Source organism: Emydura macquarii, unplaced genomic scaffold (genome assembly GCF_026122565.2).
Source record: "Emydura macquarii macquarii isolate MOO-44397 ecotype Brisbane River unplaced genomic scaffold, CSIRO-AGI_Emac_v2 contig_629, whole genome shotgun sequence".
Classification (NCBI taxonomy): domain Eukaryota; kingdom Metazoa; phylum Chordata; order Testudines; family Chelidae; genus Emydura; species Emydura macquarii.
In genome coordinates this window covers 4,269,703-4,286,266 of record NW_027130766.1, presented here as the reverse complement: position 1 = coordinate 4,286,266, position 16,564 = coordinate 4,269,703, and the positions used below count along the sequence as shown (strand labels likewise).

Sequence of the window (16,564 nt, the reverse complement as noted above, 5' to 3'; positions counted from 1 at the left end):
GAGAGACACGGCTGTCACCACGGAGCCCACCGGTGCTAACGCGGCGGCTACCGCCGCTTCCCGGGCCGGGGGCACCGGGGACCAACCGCCCTCACTGCCCCCGCCCCCACCAAGGATGCCGCGCAGGAAGGTGAGTACGGGGCTGGGCGGGCAGGAGAAGCGCTGGGGAATGGAAAGGAGGTTGGACATCGTCTGTCCTCTTTTCCCCCTACCGAACAGCCCCCCACAAGCATGAAAACCGAGTGAGAATAGCGGCCTTCAGCCCCCTGCACCCGCCCACCTTGCAACCAGATTGGTTCCCCAGTAGGGCCTGCTGAGTAGTGATTGGTCACCGCTGCTATCACTCATCGCCCCAACGGTTACCTTTTCCCCTCCCCGGTTGGGAGCACGTTCCGCCTCCTTGTCTTTCTGATTGGACACTTACTTAGAGACCTGATCATTGATTGGCTCTGCTTTACGGCTCAGCTGGACGCTTATTGGACCTCATTGCTGCCCGTCTCTGCCCCCCATGGTCACCTCCGCACGCGTGCCTTGTTTCTCCGTTCGCTCTCCCTTCCCTCCCATTCAGTCTGCCCTCCCTGAGTGGCTGCTTCTGTGGCAGCGCGGTACGCGCTGATAGGCCGGACTTTCCCGTCAGTCACCCCCTGGGGGCCACGCCTCTTTCTCATTAATATGCCTATTGGAGAGGATCCCTACCCGCTCCGCCCCTCTTCGACCGTGATTGGATGGACCAGGCGGGGGAGCGCGCCTGAGTGAGCCGTGCGGCTGCAGGCGCAAAACAAAGCGGCAGGGGGCGGCCATGGGGGATGCAGGGGGTCCCACACCCTCCCCCAGGCAGTGCCATGGGTCCCTCCCCCATGCTTCTCTATAGCACCTCACCTCACCTCAGGGCTGCCCCCATATGCTCTGCTGTAGTATCCCTTTGCATGGGCTGCATTAACTCCCCTCCTGCTCTCCTCTGTGCCCTCCCCCCCCGCCTTAGCTCTCTTCTCTATACCACCCTCCTTACCCCCCCCCCCCAATACTCCCCTCTGTGCCACACACGCCACTAGTTATTCCTGCTGTGTACCCCTCCCCCAGGGCAGCTTTAGCTCCCCCATACGCCCCCTAGACCACACCACTGCCAAAGCTCACCCTTGATGGACTTCATCCGCTGCTCCCCTTTATACCCCCTCACATTCCCCTGCTATTCCTCTCTGCCCCCCTCCCCCTGGAAAAAAAACCTTGGCCCGAACCATGCCCCGCTTCCACCCTGTTGTTGTGTGGCTGGGGCTTCCTGTATATAGGAGTGTCTAGAAGGCTCAAGGTGATGCATCTGCATTCATCAACCTGTCATGGCAGGAGAGCCTGCACGTTCATTACCTCCTGGGCTTTCTTTCGCATCGCTCCCACTCTGGAGCCCAAACCCTGCACGTGAATGGTCATTTGGTCGTGACATGTAGTCTTGGAGTCCCTTTCCCCCACTGCTAAGTCTGACAGCGGTTGCACATCACTAGGATACACTGGGCTTGGCTCAGCTGTCTCGCTTTCTTGCCAAGAGCATGCCTTCAGAAGGTATAGGGGAAGCACTGCTGCTTATGTGTGTAGCGGTGCAGTGAGAGGCCTGGAATGAGAGCAGTCAGTCTGGAACCTTTTGTGTTAAATTAGGGCGCCAAATGTCTGAATTATTTGAAACTTCAAGTATGTTCTTCTTAAATGAAATTGGTGTCATCTGTAATTTAATGGACCTGATCAGTTCGCAGAAATCCTGTATTATGGATGATACTGTCTACATCTTTTGTTTGTTGTACTAAAGAGAGCTTTTCCTCCAAAGCAAACTCTCTGAATGCCATTAGTTTGTTTATTGTATATTGAAATGATCCTTCCAGCATCAAATGTTCTTATTTCTAGTATTATTACAAGTATCCGAGTAGAAATGTTACTGTGGTAATGTCTGGGTCTGTGATGTTACAGAGGAATGCAGGCAGCAGTTCAGATGGAACCGAAGACTCCGATTTCTCTACAGATCCTGAGCACACTGACAGCTCTGAAAGCGATGGCACGTCACGGCGATCCGCCCGTGTGACCCGCTCTTCAGCCAGGCTCAGTCAGAGCTCTCAAGGTAAGTACCTTCCTAGACCCACCAGATGCAGCTGGCTGGGTAACCACAATTTTCTTGGCTTGGTAATACTTAAAGGAATTTTAGTGAATCAATACCTTCACTTTAGTTAATCCCATTCATTATTTTCTCTCACTGGATACAGGTGTGCCAGGGAAGGGAACAAAGGCATTGCAAGGATGCATTGCATAAATGAGGCTGTTCAATCTAATGATTAAACAGGTGGTCGGAAGTCTGATCTCCTGTCTATTCCTTGATCTGAATGGTAGTGTTGTCCAGTAGTTAAAGGGACTGGCAGTTAACCCTTGGGTTCTATTTTTAGCTTTGTCACTGATTTTCTGAAACCTTCAGAAAGTCACTTGTCCTCTAACTCAGTTTCCTTATATGTATAATGGATGTTACCTACCTAATACAAACTTTTGTGATGCTCAGTTTAGTGGTTTTGGGGCACTTAAAGATTCTTAAGTGTGTAGTTATGCGGATGTGCTAAGTATCATTCACATAAAAGGAATTTTGGGAACATTCAAAGTCACCTTAGTTATTTTAAGAAACAGCTGTTTGAATTGTAAATCAAAAGTAATTTTCAAAACACGCCTTTGTATAAAGGCCTAGCACACCTGGAATTTGCTGTTCTGTTAGAGCTTCATTGTAACCACATCCCTGAAACTGGACCTCAGGGCTTTTTCTCTTGAATTTTAGCTTAGTTATATCACTAAGCTCTTGGATACCATGGGGATGAGAACAGCATACAAATAACTAGACAGAGTGAAGTTGGTATTTGGAGACTTCAGGCTGCTTGGAGGTGTTCAGATGTGGAAGTTGAGGCTCTGTGCTGTGAAGGGGGTGCATTTTCAAATTATACTCCATCATACAACAGGCTTTCAGCTAATCAATATATTGTGTCTGTTGGGGATGTTTTGCATGTTTCTGCATTTCGGCATCTAGATTGAGAGTATGTTTTACTTTTCCACTTTCTCATAGTTGTTTTAAGAACTGTTGTTCGTAACTGACAGTAATTAAAAAGGAAAAAACACATTTTTTTTGCTGGAAAACTTGTTGCATAAGAATTTTTATTAAGGGTGGTAACACTCCAAGGTTGCAGGTATGCAGGATCCTGCCTTGCACCAAAACCACTATGGTATACAGAAGGTTGATGTAAAGAGTAATGATTCTCATCTGCCCCTGCTGCTTTTTCCCTTTCTCAGTAGATGGTTTGTAACCATTGGAAAAATGATGGAGTACAGAGTAAATTTACTTTGTCCCTGATTCCTCAGATTGTTGGTGGCTCATAGTGTCTGTAAAACTGTGAAAGAAGCTCAGAAGAACAGAACAGATCTCGATGCCAGTAGGTGCACCAGTGGTGTAGGAAGAGAGACCCTGCTGTTGGGGTCAAGCTGTCAGATGAGAGTCAACCTATAGTTTGGATTGTTGATAGGAGCAGAACATGAGGTAATATGAACCTGCCCTTGGGGTTAGGCAGAAAGGCAGGTTAGTGACTGGTAATAGTTGCCCTCAATTAAATTATGGTTTTTATTAAACTAGATTCCAGCCCAGTTCGTAATCCACCATCATTTGGTGCAGAGGAGCCTGCCTATTCTACTAGGAGGGTGACCCGCAGTCAACAACAGCCCACCCCTGTGACTCCGAAAAAATATCCACTCCGACAGACTCGCTCATCCGGATCGGAAACAGAGCAAGTGGTTGACTTCTCCGATAGAGGTATGGGGATGAGGTGTGGCTTTGAGTGCTTGCAGAATCCCAGCGAGGTGTGCTTTCTCTCAGAGACAAGCCCTATGAGATTGAGGGTTTAATACCGTGCCCTGAGGATGAGAGTTTGCAGCAGGTGGCTATGCATTGTGTTTTATTCATTTCTTTATAAACTTCCCTTCATGCAAATCTAAATGTCTCAACTCTTATTCAGATACTAAAAATGCAGTGGATCATGACGAGTCTCCACCTCGCACCCCAACTGGGAATGCCCCCTCTTCAGAGTCTGACATAGATATATCCAGTCCAAATGTGTCTCATGATGAGAGCATTGCCAAGGACATGTCCATGAAGGATTCTGGAAGTGACCTGTCTCACCGCCCCAAGCGCCGTCGCTTCCATGAAAGCTACAACTTCAACATGAAGTGTCCTACTCCTGGTTGCAACTCCTTAGGTAAAGCCGACTCCAAGATTAATTTGTCTTCCTTCCATTTCTGACATTGAGCTCAGTAGCCTATGTTTCACAGGGTTGAGAACCCCACTGGGTAGAATTGCATGTCTCAGCAGCATGCACTTTATTGGGATCAGGGTATTTGTTGGGTGGTTGAAGCAGAAAGCCCCTTTGGGGGAATGGAATTTGTCTCAGTACATATTTTCCAGGGGTGTCTTTGAGGATGATGTGGAGGAAAAAAGACTGAAAATAGATGGTTACAGGACTGATTCTTCTGAGCTCCTCTATCTGCATCCAAATTAGTGGAGTTCTCATGATGCACTGTCACTTCTACAAAAAGCTCTGAGTTTATTGCTAAAATCTCTGCAGAATTGGTCTGGAAGGTCTGTTGAATATGAAGTCTTTAACTTCTAGGTCAGTAGTTGAGATCCAGTTTGTTAGTAGTGACTAGATGTCATGCCACCTGTTGGCTCTTTGGCATATGTGGAAATAGTTTTGATCTTGCTTCAGTTCCCTAGTACAAAAACTTCAGTTGCCCCCTTTTCAATGGTTTCTCAGCAAAGAGAGCAACTGAATGGGCCATGGAGTTTGAAAAACTTGAGGTGGTCCAGGCATGTCAAAATTGAGACAGGATAGTGTGGGTGAAACATGTCCTGCCGCTACCTGAAATTGTCCTGTTCTGTAGACAATGCAATCAGCACTAAATTCACTTTAAAACAAAATGAAAAAAAACCTGTTTAAAATGATACCTTTCTGAATTCTGCATGGAACATTAATATTCCAATCCTAGTAAATCCTGGTGGAATTCTTGCACCCTGCAGTGGAGGGGTGAGTGTACAAGGGGAATGGATGTAATGTGAAGGGGAAGCGATCTGTCAGAAAGGAGATGGGTCATCAACATAAAGGCTTGAGGAAAATATAGGGTCCTTCAGGTAAGACACTTGTTATTGCCAGGAGAATACTTGGAAGGAAGATGATCTAACCTGATAACGTCATGTAGCGTGTATATTTGGGTTTCCTATTTGGCCCCTACAGCTTATCTCTTGAAGCATGAGATTTGTTCTTCCTGTTTTATTGGTAATAAACATATTTAGCCCCTCTTTGAAACCCAGCCACAACATCTAACCACCTGATCTCAAGATGTTTTCATTATTGGCTTTTTTTACTTACTTGCTGTAAGATTTTTTCTCTTTCTCTATAGGACACCTAACAGGGAAGCATGAGAGACATTTTTCCATTTCAGGATGCCCACTATATCATAATCTTTCAGCAGATGAGTGCAAGGTAACTTTCTCTCCTCTTTTGTTCTCATTCTGCTTTTACAGTATGACATGTCAAGACCTGTCATTAATACCTTAGAATTAAACTAATGGTTATCATGCTGCAAGAGTTGTCTCACTTCAGATATGAAACAACTATGCTTATTTGTGTCACTATGTGCATACTGTATACTGGAATTCAAAGGGGAAATGGAAAAGACTCATCACATGCTTTGAGGGGTTTGTTCTGATTTCCAGGTGAGAGCGCAGAGCCGAGATAAACAGATCGAGGAGAGGATGCTGTCCCACAGACAGGATGACAACAACAGGCATGCCACCAGACATCAGGTATGCATTCTCTGCATAAGCAGTGTTTCCCAAATCCAGGTACAAAACCTCAATTTGGGCCTTCAGGCTTTTGTGCATTTCTCTCCCTGATTAATCTTTGAGGTGGGCTTTTGTGCTGCGCCCTCATGCACTATTACCCTCCACCTCCCATTTGTTTGTGCATGGGTTAGTCCATTGTAATCATGAGGCGAGGGTTTGGAGCAGCCCAAATCCTGGTTGCTGGTAGGAACATGGGCAATGGCAGGCCTCAACTGCTATAGCAAACGTCATAGTCCAGTAATCTATTATAGTTGTGCAAAATAAGCTCTGGCTGTTTTGAGGGATTATTCTCTGTTCACGCTTTTTGGGATACAGGGCAAATATATTTCTACAGAAATGCACTGCTAAACCAAAAAGAAGGCCTTCAGTGAGTTTATGCTTCTCAAAGTTTGGACACTTGGGTTCAAGACTAGATGAGTTTATCTTTGTCACAAGTTTAAGCTGAGCCTGTTTCTAAGGAATACTTGTCCACATTATAAAACCACTAATAGACAGAGTATGGGTCTGTGTATTGGGATTGAGATGTACTAGTAGAGAAGTGAAAGGGCTGGGGAGGAAAGAGGACTATCTCCTTTCCATGCCTGTGCTGTGCCTGGTTCTGGTCTGTGTTCTGTTGTAAGCTTTGAAATTCATAAAACTCCCTAAACACATTTTTATGGAAGATGCAGCTACCACACTTTATCAAACCATTGCGCGCATACCATAGTCTATATTTCTTTATGTAGCCTTGTGATTTCATGTTGCCCTGCCTGCCTATTGGTGATGATCAATCAACTGAGCAAACGCTTCCGGAGAGAAAGTTTTGATGAACAGGGGAACACAAAGAATGCTGAGTTATTTAGAATCGAAAGGATACGGGCAATATATGAAGCATGCTAAATATGTTGACTATTCCCAACTTCTCTGTTTCAGGCACCAACAGAGAGACAGCTGAGATACAAAGAGAAAGTAGCAGAGCTGAGGAAGAAAAGAAATGCGGGACTAACCAAGGAGCAGAAAGAAAAGTACATGGTATGGCAGCAACTTTTTTCTTTAGTTCCTTTCTATAGAGTGTGACAAGCACTTGGGGGTCTTTCCACTCCTCCTGCAAAATGCTGGGCTAACAAGGCTGTGGCATTAAGCAGCCCATAGATCATTCAGAGATTTAAAGCTCCAAATATTTAATTGTTTCAGGAACACAGACAAACCTATGGCAACACCAGAGAACCCCTGTTGGAAAACCTGACTAGCGAGTATGACTTAGAGCTTTTCCGAAGAGCACAAGCACGGGCCTCTGAAGACCTGGTGAGACTCTTAACCCTTAACATGTCTGATAGCAGCTGCCTTTGTTTTTCCAAGAGCTGAATGTCCCCAGAGTCTGCAGTGCTTATGCTGATAAGTGAGAGTGTGTGAGAAGAATCACCTCTGAACCATACAGAGTGTAAATGGCAATAGAATGCATAGTGAAACATCTTCAAAATAAGAACCAAGTCAATTGGAGTTACACCAGGGCTGACTGTCTCCCTATATTTAGGTCTTAAAAATATAAGGAAGCTAGAGGTGTCTGACAACAAGTTTGCCCAACATACAGCTAGAGCTGTGCATTTCCACTCTTGGATACTGTAAGCTCTGAGGCAAGAGAAGTATTCGGTGCCAGTCCCATTTATCAAGCTCATTTTCAGCGTCTCTCCTGTGAGAGAAGATGAATATGTTCCTGGGTGGAATGGGCAACAGCTTCACACATTGAAAGAATATCTGAGGGTTGATTGAGTTGAGAGCTTAAACGCTCTGCCACAGGCCAGCCTGTCAGCATGCTGTCATCCTAGAGTTCAGAACTGTATCTTAAGCTAGACTGATAAGGGCTTCTTGAGGTGCCATTTCCCACCCCCAAAGCTGATCCAGAAACAATTTTGATGGTCTCTTTTGCTAACTTGTGGCCACCTCAACAAGAATAGTGGGCTTCCTTCTTCCCCCTGTGTGAGGGAGAAAAAAATACCAAGTGGCATGGAGGGTAAATTGCTTTGACATTAACAATATAAATTAAGGTTGAGTGGTGTGAGGCCCCAGAGATCACAGGCCATCTTGGCATGGCAAGAAACTTGTTAATGTGTATCAGGCTAAAGGGTAAGCATGGAACGGCTCCTTGGGATCTCCATTTTGTAAGATGGCTCTAGAATAGACTCACAGAAGGGAAATAAATGGTTTTTTTTTTTTTCCCCCTTTCCTTTTTTATTACACTCCCTCCCTTCTGCTGATAGGAGAAGTTACGGCTCCAGGGCCAGATCACAGAAGGCAGCAACATGATTAAAACAATTGCCTTTGGCCGCTATGAGCTGGACACCTGGTATCATTCTCCCTATCCAGAGGAGTATGCTCGGTTGGGACGTCTCTATATGTGCGAGTTCTGTCTCAAGTACATGAAGAGCCAGACAATACTACGCAGGCACATGGTAAGTCCTTGGTGATAGTTGCCCAATTCCTTAGGTTTAGAGATTGACATGATGATGAAAACACATTAAAACACAATAGCAGTTTTGGGCTCTAATGGTCCATTTTGGAGCCTGCCTGACTGAACCACTGAGTGAAAACATAGCTCTGCACAGCTTTGAAAGGAAGACAGGTTTTCTCAGATTTAGTCTTAATCCTCGGGCCAGCAGGATGGATCCCAATGGAGTAGAGCTCCATCTATTTATTCTGTATCCAACAGGTGGCACAACTCTTTCTGCTCTCAGAACAGCTGCTAGAGCAGTAATGTTACCTAACTTTGACTCATTTTCTTGTAGGCAAAATGTGTCTGGAAACATCCACCAGGGGACGAAATTTACCGCAAAGGTTCCATTTCGGTGTTTGAAGTGGATGGGAAAAAGAACAAGGTAACTGGAATTGCAGTGATGGCACAGTTTTGATTCTGGAGTTCACTTTTCTCATGCACTTTGTATGTCACCTGCCTTACACTGTAGAGAAGCACAAGATGATGGCTTCTTTCCATTTGATTCCAGAAGGGGTGCTAGTGCTTCCCCTGTCTCTTCTTGCAATGCTAGTAGTTATCTTAATGTACTTGATGGTTCTTGCAACAGTGTACCTGAATAATATCGATCTGCATCTTCCTCGTGGCTGTTTTTCAGCCTCCTGCAGGTCCGTGGTTTCATCTGCTGGTTCACATTCAAGGACTAGTGCAGTAGCCTCTGTCACTTGTATGGCCAGTTCCCTTTCTGAATCTCACTGAGGATCCTCAGTGCTTGGATTCATACCACCACTGCCTGTCTCCCATTCAATTATGAATGCTGTAAGATGCAGCGGAGCAGCCCAGCTCCATTGCTGGCTAGAGCATTCACAATTGACTGGTGTGTAGTGGGTACTGGCAGGTACAACTGAGGCCTGAGTCTGGTGAAGCGGTATAGTTGCCTCCAAATGACTAGAACCATTGCTATAGAGGAGGACCCTTCTAGGCCCTGCTAGAAATTGGTTATTGAGGGGTTGAAATGCCATGGCTAGGCATGAAGCTGTTTTGAGAAGACAGCCATTTGGTGGAGGAACAGATCTACCCTAATCTGTATTTTGTTACAGTTCTCATCCTTTCAAAAGTGGAAGGGGTTCTATTTCAGAGATGCTGCACCATGACAAACAGGCGTGTCATATTCTCCTTCTGCTTCCAGATCTACTGCCAAAACCTGTGCCTGCTAGCGAAGCTTTTCTTGGACCATAAAACTCTGTATTACGATGTTGAACCCTTCCTCTTCTATGTCATGACAGAAGCTGACAACACTGGCTGTCACCTGATAGGGTACTTCTCCAAGGTCAGTAGAAATCAACCTCCAATATAGACCTTTACTAATCCTTTACTCCAATCCTTTACTAATGCTGTGGCTTAAGACAGATGTCTTCAGTACAGCCCCTCACTCCTCAGTTTGCTGCAAGTCCAACATCCAAGTAGCAAAAAAGTGTGCAGGAAGAGCTAAAATTTCAAAGCTAAACTACAAAAGCTTTTCAGATGCTTTACTATTGCAGCTTTCCGGAGGGCTAGCAAAGTCAAACTTTTGCAAAGCGGCATTGTTATGTTAACCAGTAATTCATAACTACTTGTATACAAGTTAGCTAGGATCTCATTGTCTTAAATGGAGATGAATTCTTCTGTGAAAAAGTTAGATTAATTTTCTAATAATAGTTAGCACTTTTAATGATTTTTATGTCTAGAGCTTTATAAAGCACTTTGAGATGGGAAAATATCATTATATCCATTTTATAGATAGGGGAACTGAGGAACACAGGTGAAGTGACTTGCCCAAGGTCACACTAAGTGTCAGTGACAGAGCTTGGGATAGACATCATGTCGCCTGGCTCATAGTCCTGAGCCTTGTCTGCTCAACCATGTTGCCTCCTCAGAGGTGTGTGTAGGCTTTTTACTTAATGCCTATTACATCTTTGCAAAACACACTTCCTTGCTGTCTTCATTGAAATCCAATAAAGATGATTAGAACTCTGCTGGGTCCGGTTTCTGTGGTGCAGTTGTCCTGAGAGAGTAAAAATTACAGCAAATGAGAACAATTAGACAGTAGAATAGTCCCCCAAGGAGAGTGTTGGAAATTCTGTCTCCTAAGTCACCTGAATATGGATAAAGCATTAAAGAAACATACTCTAAAGAAAAATCCTGCATTGGCCTGAGGATAACATTGCCCTAGTGGGTCTCTTCACTCACTAAACTGTTTGATATACACTCTGCACTATAATTCTAATGCAGTGTTAACTTTATGTTGCATTTGCAATTAAGAAGGCTGTTTGGGTTCAGAACAGAGATTGCAGTGACAGCACAACTCTAATGTCTTGGCTGCTGTTTTAAATCAATAATCTCTCATGATGGGACTCTGTTTGCCTTCCATCCTAGTCCTAGCAATCATGAGAGTGAATGCCCAGTTTAATGGTTAATAAAGTAATAAACTCTAAACCAGCTTGGTGGGTGGAGCTCATGTTGAAAGTTAGTTGTCAGACTGGCTATTACATTGCTATTTCACTCTACTTATATTGCATCAGTTATGTTGCCTTGTTCTGCCTGCTGCAATAGAAGTGTACTTGCGGTTTGTGAGATTGAGACCTGCTGATCTAGTTTCTCCCCCTTCTTGCTTTCAGGAGAAGAATTCTTTCCTCAACTACAATGTGTCTTGTATCCTGACAATGCCCCAGTACATGAGGCAGGGTTATGGCAAAATGCTCATTGACTTCAGTAAGTATATGGAAAAGTTATGGCAAAATCTTTAGTAGTGTCTGTGAAATGAGGCAAACCTTCTATCTTCAAGAGATCAGATTTTGTCTCTATTCTATATTCCTGCACTGACCTTTGAGAAGCAGAGAAATGCACAGCTGAATCAGATAAGGTTCCTTCAACTCAAGCTTGTACATAGTGTATCAGTCCCCTTGACTACCAGAAGAGCTGTTGAACATACCCTTTTGCATGTATGTGTGCCAGAGGGACCATTCAGGACAGGACTGTAACAGATATATGGGTGCAGACGTCAAGAGAAGGGCCTTTAGCATGGTTCATATCCAGGTACTGTTACTCCCTTGTAGGGAAACTTATGCTAACAAAATCTCCACAGTTGCCTGTTTTGGTTATTTCCAAGTATGTAGTTGATCTGTCTGCATGGGAAAAGACTTCTGAGCTACTTTTCCAGTGCTACAGATGAGGCGGTTATTCAGGAGACATTTGTTGTCCCAGATTGACTATTTCTTGGTGAACTTGTACACCACACATTGCTTGTTGGGCATCCATGATGATGAATCATAGAAGATTAGAGTTGGAAGGGACCTCAGGAGGTCATCTAGTCCCAACCCTCTGCTCAAAGCAGGACTAACCATAGCTAAATCATCCCAGCCAGGGATCCCTGCAGTTAGCTGTAGCTAGTTGACATGACATATATTTGTTATGAGTAAACGTTTTCTCTTGCTCACAGGTTATTTACTTTCCAAAGTGGAAGAAAAAGTTGGCTCTCCAGAACGCCCGCTGTCTGACTTGGGCCTTATCAGCTACCGTAGTTACTGGAAGGAAGTTCTTCTTCGTTATCTGCATAATTTCCAAGGCAAAGAGATCTCTATTAAGGGTATGTTCTAGTGCTAAATTAACTTGTAGAGAATTTGTTCAGGAATGTTTCTGTGCTCTTTGTTCTTCACCCTTTTCCAAACCCGTGGTGGCTAAGGTTTGTCCCATTTTACCTTGATGGATGAGTTGCTTTCTCTTACTGGGGTTCTTGGAGCAGCATGGATCCTCTAGACTGCAATTTCATGGGGTTCTGTCTTGCTGTCTGACCCCACTATTTTTAAAATTAAGCTAGTTTGCTGGGTTTTGAAGACTCACAAAGCACCCACATCTATGCCCTTAATTAAATGGTTGTTTCTAAAAAGAAAAATAATGATTGATAGGGATCTAAACCGCAGCTTAAAAGTCAGCACCATTCTGAGCAGCTCTGCTGCACAGCTCAGTCTCCAGAAAAGCAAGATTGAATAACTAGATACAAATATGTAACGATATACACCTCAAGTCCTAGGCAGATCTAGTTAATAGACACATGGACTGCTGCTTAGTTCATGTCTGTGCATTCAAAACTCAACCCTTTCTATTGCTGCATTACCCAACATAGGTGGTGAGTATTCTCCTACTCCTTTCCAGTAAATCCAAGTTGTGTTCTTCTGAGATTTGGTAGCCAGCAGGCGGAAATATTTGACTTGCAGCATTACTTTCCTTTCAGATCAGGAAAATATGGGGCCATTTTGCCTCTCTTTTTCTTTGTCTTTGTATGAACTTACAGTTGTTTGACAAACCAGTAAATCTTTATAGTTTTCCTCCACAGAGGTCAATACTGAGGTCTATTGTGGCTTTCTTTAGAAGACTAAATGCCTTTCTAATTTAGAATATTAATTTCAAAAGGAAAAACTGTTTGGCTAAGGAGAGATTTCCAGACATTTCTAAAAATACTTAGAATATATGCAATGATAGATCTGTAGACTTCATTACAGGCACTTTTATAGAATCTGAGGTTCTCCAAAGTGCTTTACAAACAATTAAGACGTGGGAGATAACAATTATCCCCATTTCACAGGTGAGGACATTGATGCACAGAGGTGATGACTTGCCTAAGATCACGTAGCAAGTCAGTGATACAACTGGGAATGGATTCTGGGCTCCCAGTACTGCTCTTACCACTAGATACACTGCTTCCCTAATCACTGGCCAAGCTGAATCAGAGGAATGACTCTTAAACTTAAACTTAAAAAGATCTCAGTATCTCCAAGGCATCTTGTGGATATAATTATGAAGGGTGGGTACAGCATAAAATCAAGTTGTATTTGAGAACTAAACAAGTACTGCCTGCTGCAGTCTTGAGGGAATTTCATGGGGCTTTGACCCTGCTGCCTTCTATCCTCTTGTGGACTGTGGTCTTGTTTTTCAGAAATCAGCCAGGAGACTGCAGTGAACCCTGTTGACATCGTTAGTACTCTGCAGGCACTTCAGATGCTGAAATACTGGAAGGGAAAACACCTGGTCTTAAAGAGACAGGTAAGACTTCTGATGGCTGCACCTGCACTTCTGGTTTCTTACAGTTCAGCTTTCTATGTTCGGTCCATAGGATAATATCCTATCTTAATCTACATTCCCTGTGGATTGTGTACGGTTTTCTTGAGTTTTGAGTCTGGTAAAGCAGCATTCTAATCCTAAAGCGAAACAAAATATCTGATAAAGCTTCAGGTGGGTCCCCAGGCTGATTTTTTCCCTCCCCCTTTTCCCCTGACTAGTGTAGAAATCCTCTGCTTTTTAATCTCCTTCTGTGCTGTTTTTTTGACATAGGAAAATTCCATTGCTTGTCTTAAGCAAGTAAATCCCCAAACTCAGCTCCCCTCTTTGCTGCTTTTTTATTTCCCCTCATTGGGGCTTTAACCCATAGATGAAGACAGCCTGATGTATGTTATCAGTGGGGTTCCCAGAAAGTAGTGTGGACTGTTCCATTCACAGCGTGTCATCTCTGTGGTACTAAGCAGATGGTGGGTGTGTCACCTCCATAGTGTTGGACTCGCATGTGGTTTATCCAATGGATAATTCACATCTGTTTAATTTTCTTAGGTTTAACCTGCCCTTTCACGCTTTCTTTCTCAGGATCTGATTGACGAGTGGATAGCCAAAGAGGCGAAAAGATCAAACACCAATAAGACAATGGATCCCAGTTGTTTGAAATGGACCCCGCCCAAGGGAACTTAACTGTCCATCACTCCAGAAGCCAGCGAAGAACCCCAGAAGTAGGAAGTACCCTAGGGATCTCTGTTGTATCTGTTGCTGTTGTGATTGGCTGGTACAGTACCCTCCAGGAAGATCAGTTCCTTTTGGTACTGTTCTGGCCCAGACCTTTTGTGCACACCACAGACGCTGGTTCTGAGGAACTTTATGTTTCGGCCTCAATGAGGTTGCAAGGATTGGATCTGTGTAGGACCCACATGAAGCTCCTAGCAGCACTGGCCCAAGGAGTTCTGATATCTGGTACTGTACCTGTCCAGTCACTGGTCCTACCCTCATGTTCTTATTCCAATGAGGTTGTGTTGTGTCCTATAATCTGTTTGTGTTCCTTCCTTCAGGCACTCTGCCTTCTAAGTAATGGGCAGGACAGCTTCTGTGGCCTTTGAACAAGTCTAAAAATCTGTTCTCCAAATTATTCTATTAACATTTTGTTTGGGAAAAGGTTTGTAAATCTGCATCCAAGCAGGTTTTCCAACGTGTTACCAGTATACTGACTTTAGCATTGCTAACTAACCTTGTCTGATGAACTTCCTTGCCCCATGTAACAATTCATTTCAATAGGACAGCAGGACATCCCTTTAAAGAAAGCTTCCCCACATATATAGCAGGTCTCACTGTAACAAAAATTGACTGCTAATATTCTACACTCTGAAGCTTGCACAGCTCGCACCTGTCAGCGAGTGGTGTGATCATTGGTGTTACCCTGGAAGAGTCCAGATTAATAGTGCGAGAGCGCTGTGATTTGACACACTATCACAGAGTAGCCCTTTAGGGTGTGGCAGGCTCTCCTGAGGTTCGTACAGTATTCTGGCAGCTGGAGAGGCCTCTGAGGTCAGATGTCATTGGTTCCCTGTTGCTGGAGTTAGTGGTTTCCTTTACACATATACACTAAACTTGTTTTTTTTATTTCAACTTAGTCATTCTCCTAAAACAGTCCTTGAATTTTAGCCTTTTGAAAGGACTCTATATTAAAGGAATAAAATATTAATTTCAGGTGAATTTTTGATAACCTTGCCCAAACAGCCACAGAAAGTCTATAAAGCAATATCATCGGTTGTTGGATTGTCTGAAGCATACATTCTGTGCATCAACAGCATCTCCGGCTAGCTGTGTGGATGGTTGCTTTTCTGTTGACAGTGCATCCTGTCTGTTCTTGTAGAACAACAGTGACACTCCCTCAGCCCCCTGCACCACCAAAAGAAACCTCCATAAAATGACTTTCAAGTATAACCACTCTCCTCATTCCACGAGTTTCCTATCTATCTCCAGGGAGGGGACAGGCGTGAGGTGAGTGATACCTGCATCGTGCCCATTTCATTTAGACCCTTCCTATGATCGCTCGTTGTGGTGTCTGAAATGAAATGCTTACCATGTGCTGGTACATAAGGGCCATTGTTAACCACTGATCATTCCCAGTGTGGAGAAGTTCTCTACGGGCCCTTTCATGGTGGGCTGTGCCTTTTTCTTTGCCTCCCTAAATAAGTAGATCTCAGTGCAGGATTTATATCCTTGTGGGTATTACTGAGGATTACTGTCAAGTGCCATGGGAATCCTACATTGTAGCTGAAGACATACTCTTGGAACCAACTGGCATAGTGGAATTCTTAGGGATGGGAAAGAAGGCCAGTCACGTACAAAAGCTAAACCCTGTTCCCTTGATGTGGTAGAATGTGCTATTCCTGTATCTACTTCTCAATAAAGCATGTTCTCTGCTCAAGTTGTCAGATCCTTCCTCTTGGTTTTCCTGAGCAATGGGGGTTTAAGCTGGCTCTTCAGTCAAGTGAGGCTGCTTTTCTGTTCCTAATTTGCAAGAGACTTTAATTTTGAAGCTGCCTTTATACTGTCCTTGTAATGAGGATAGTGATTGAAGCAGACTTCAGGTTGGCTGTGTTAGAAATGTCCTAGATGCTGTATTTTCTTTGTTTAGAAATGGCTCTCTACAGTGGATGGTGCTGTTGGGAATATAGAACTCTGCCATGTACAATAGCTCTAAGACCATACTTCCAACTTCCATACTTCATACAAAGCTAAGACTGTAGTGGCCACCCAAAGTTGGTGTAAGAAGGGAGGAGCTTCCTGGGACTAATGGTCCTAGTTGTTTAGTCTCTCTGTTCTTCCATGACCATGGCACCTTTTGGTCTCCTGTTCTCTGCGTGTGGCACACAGTCTCCTGAGAACTGAAATGCTTTAGTCTAACTAAAGTCCTCAGGCTTAATATAGAGTATCTGGCTGATAATTAATGGGCTGTGCTACACAGGAGATCAGATTGGTTGATCTAATGGTTCTGTCTGGCCTTAAACTCTGTGAAACCAGACCTATTTCTTCCTACCCCACAGGAGAGTTTTGAACAGCTATGCCTCTGTCTTTTGAAGATCAAAAGTTTGAAGTTCAAGGCAGACCTCAAAGAT

The 16,564-nt window shown here is 44.1% G+C and overlaps 1 protein-coding gene across 2 annotated transcripts; it reads left to right on the top strand.

Moving 5' to 3' along the window:
- Positions 1-5: 5 nt before the first annotated feature.
- Positions 6-15,873, top strand: KAT7 (lysine acetyltransferase 7). 2 transcript variants are annotated; one of them, XM_067541087.1, is made up of 15 exons: positions 6-130; positions 1,954-2,101; positions 3,641-3,817; positions 4,020-4,259; positions 5,458-5,540; positions 5,774-5,863; positions 6,815-6,913; positions 7,076-7,186; positions 8,140-8,331; positions 8,665-8,754; positions 9,538-9,678; positions 11,006-11,099; positions 11,827-11,973; positions 13,321-13,427; positions 14,022-15,873. In XM_067541087.1, the coding sequence occupies exons 1-15, from the start codon at positions 116-118 to the stop codon at positions 14,121-14,123; spliced, it is 1,836 nt and encodes a 611-aa protein (XP_067397188.1). In that variant the 5' UTR covers positions 6-115; the 3' UTR covers positions 14,124-15,873. The 2 variants fall into 2 exon arrangements, with proteins under 2 accessions (XP_067397188.1, XP_067397187.1); XM_067541086.1 differs by lacking the exon at positions 6-130 and having other exon boundaries at positions 1,930-2,101.
- The last annotated feature ends 691 nt before the right edge of the window (positions 15,874-16,564 follow it).

Excerpts from the sequence above, each read along its gene's own strand:
- KAT7 (XM_067541086.1), top strand. The coding sequence starts at position 1,930 with ATGTCTGGGTCTGTGATGTTACAGAGGAATGCAGGCAGCAGTTCAGAT. Across the intron at positions 5,864-6,814 it reads GGCATGCCACCAGACATCAG|GCACCAACAGAGAGACAGCT; the intron begins GTATGCATTCTC and ends TCTCTGTTTCAG. Across the intron at positions 11,974-13,320 it reads CAAAGAGATCTCTATTAAGG|AAATCAGCCAGGAGACTGCA; the intron begins GTATGTTCTAGT and ends CTTGTTTTTCAG.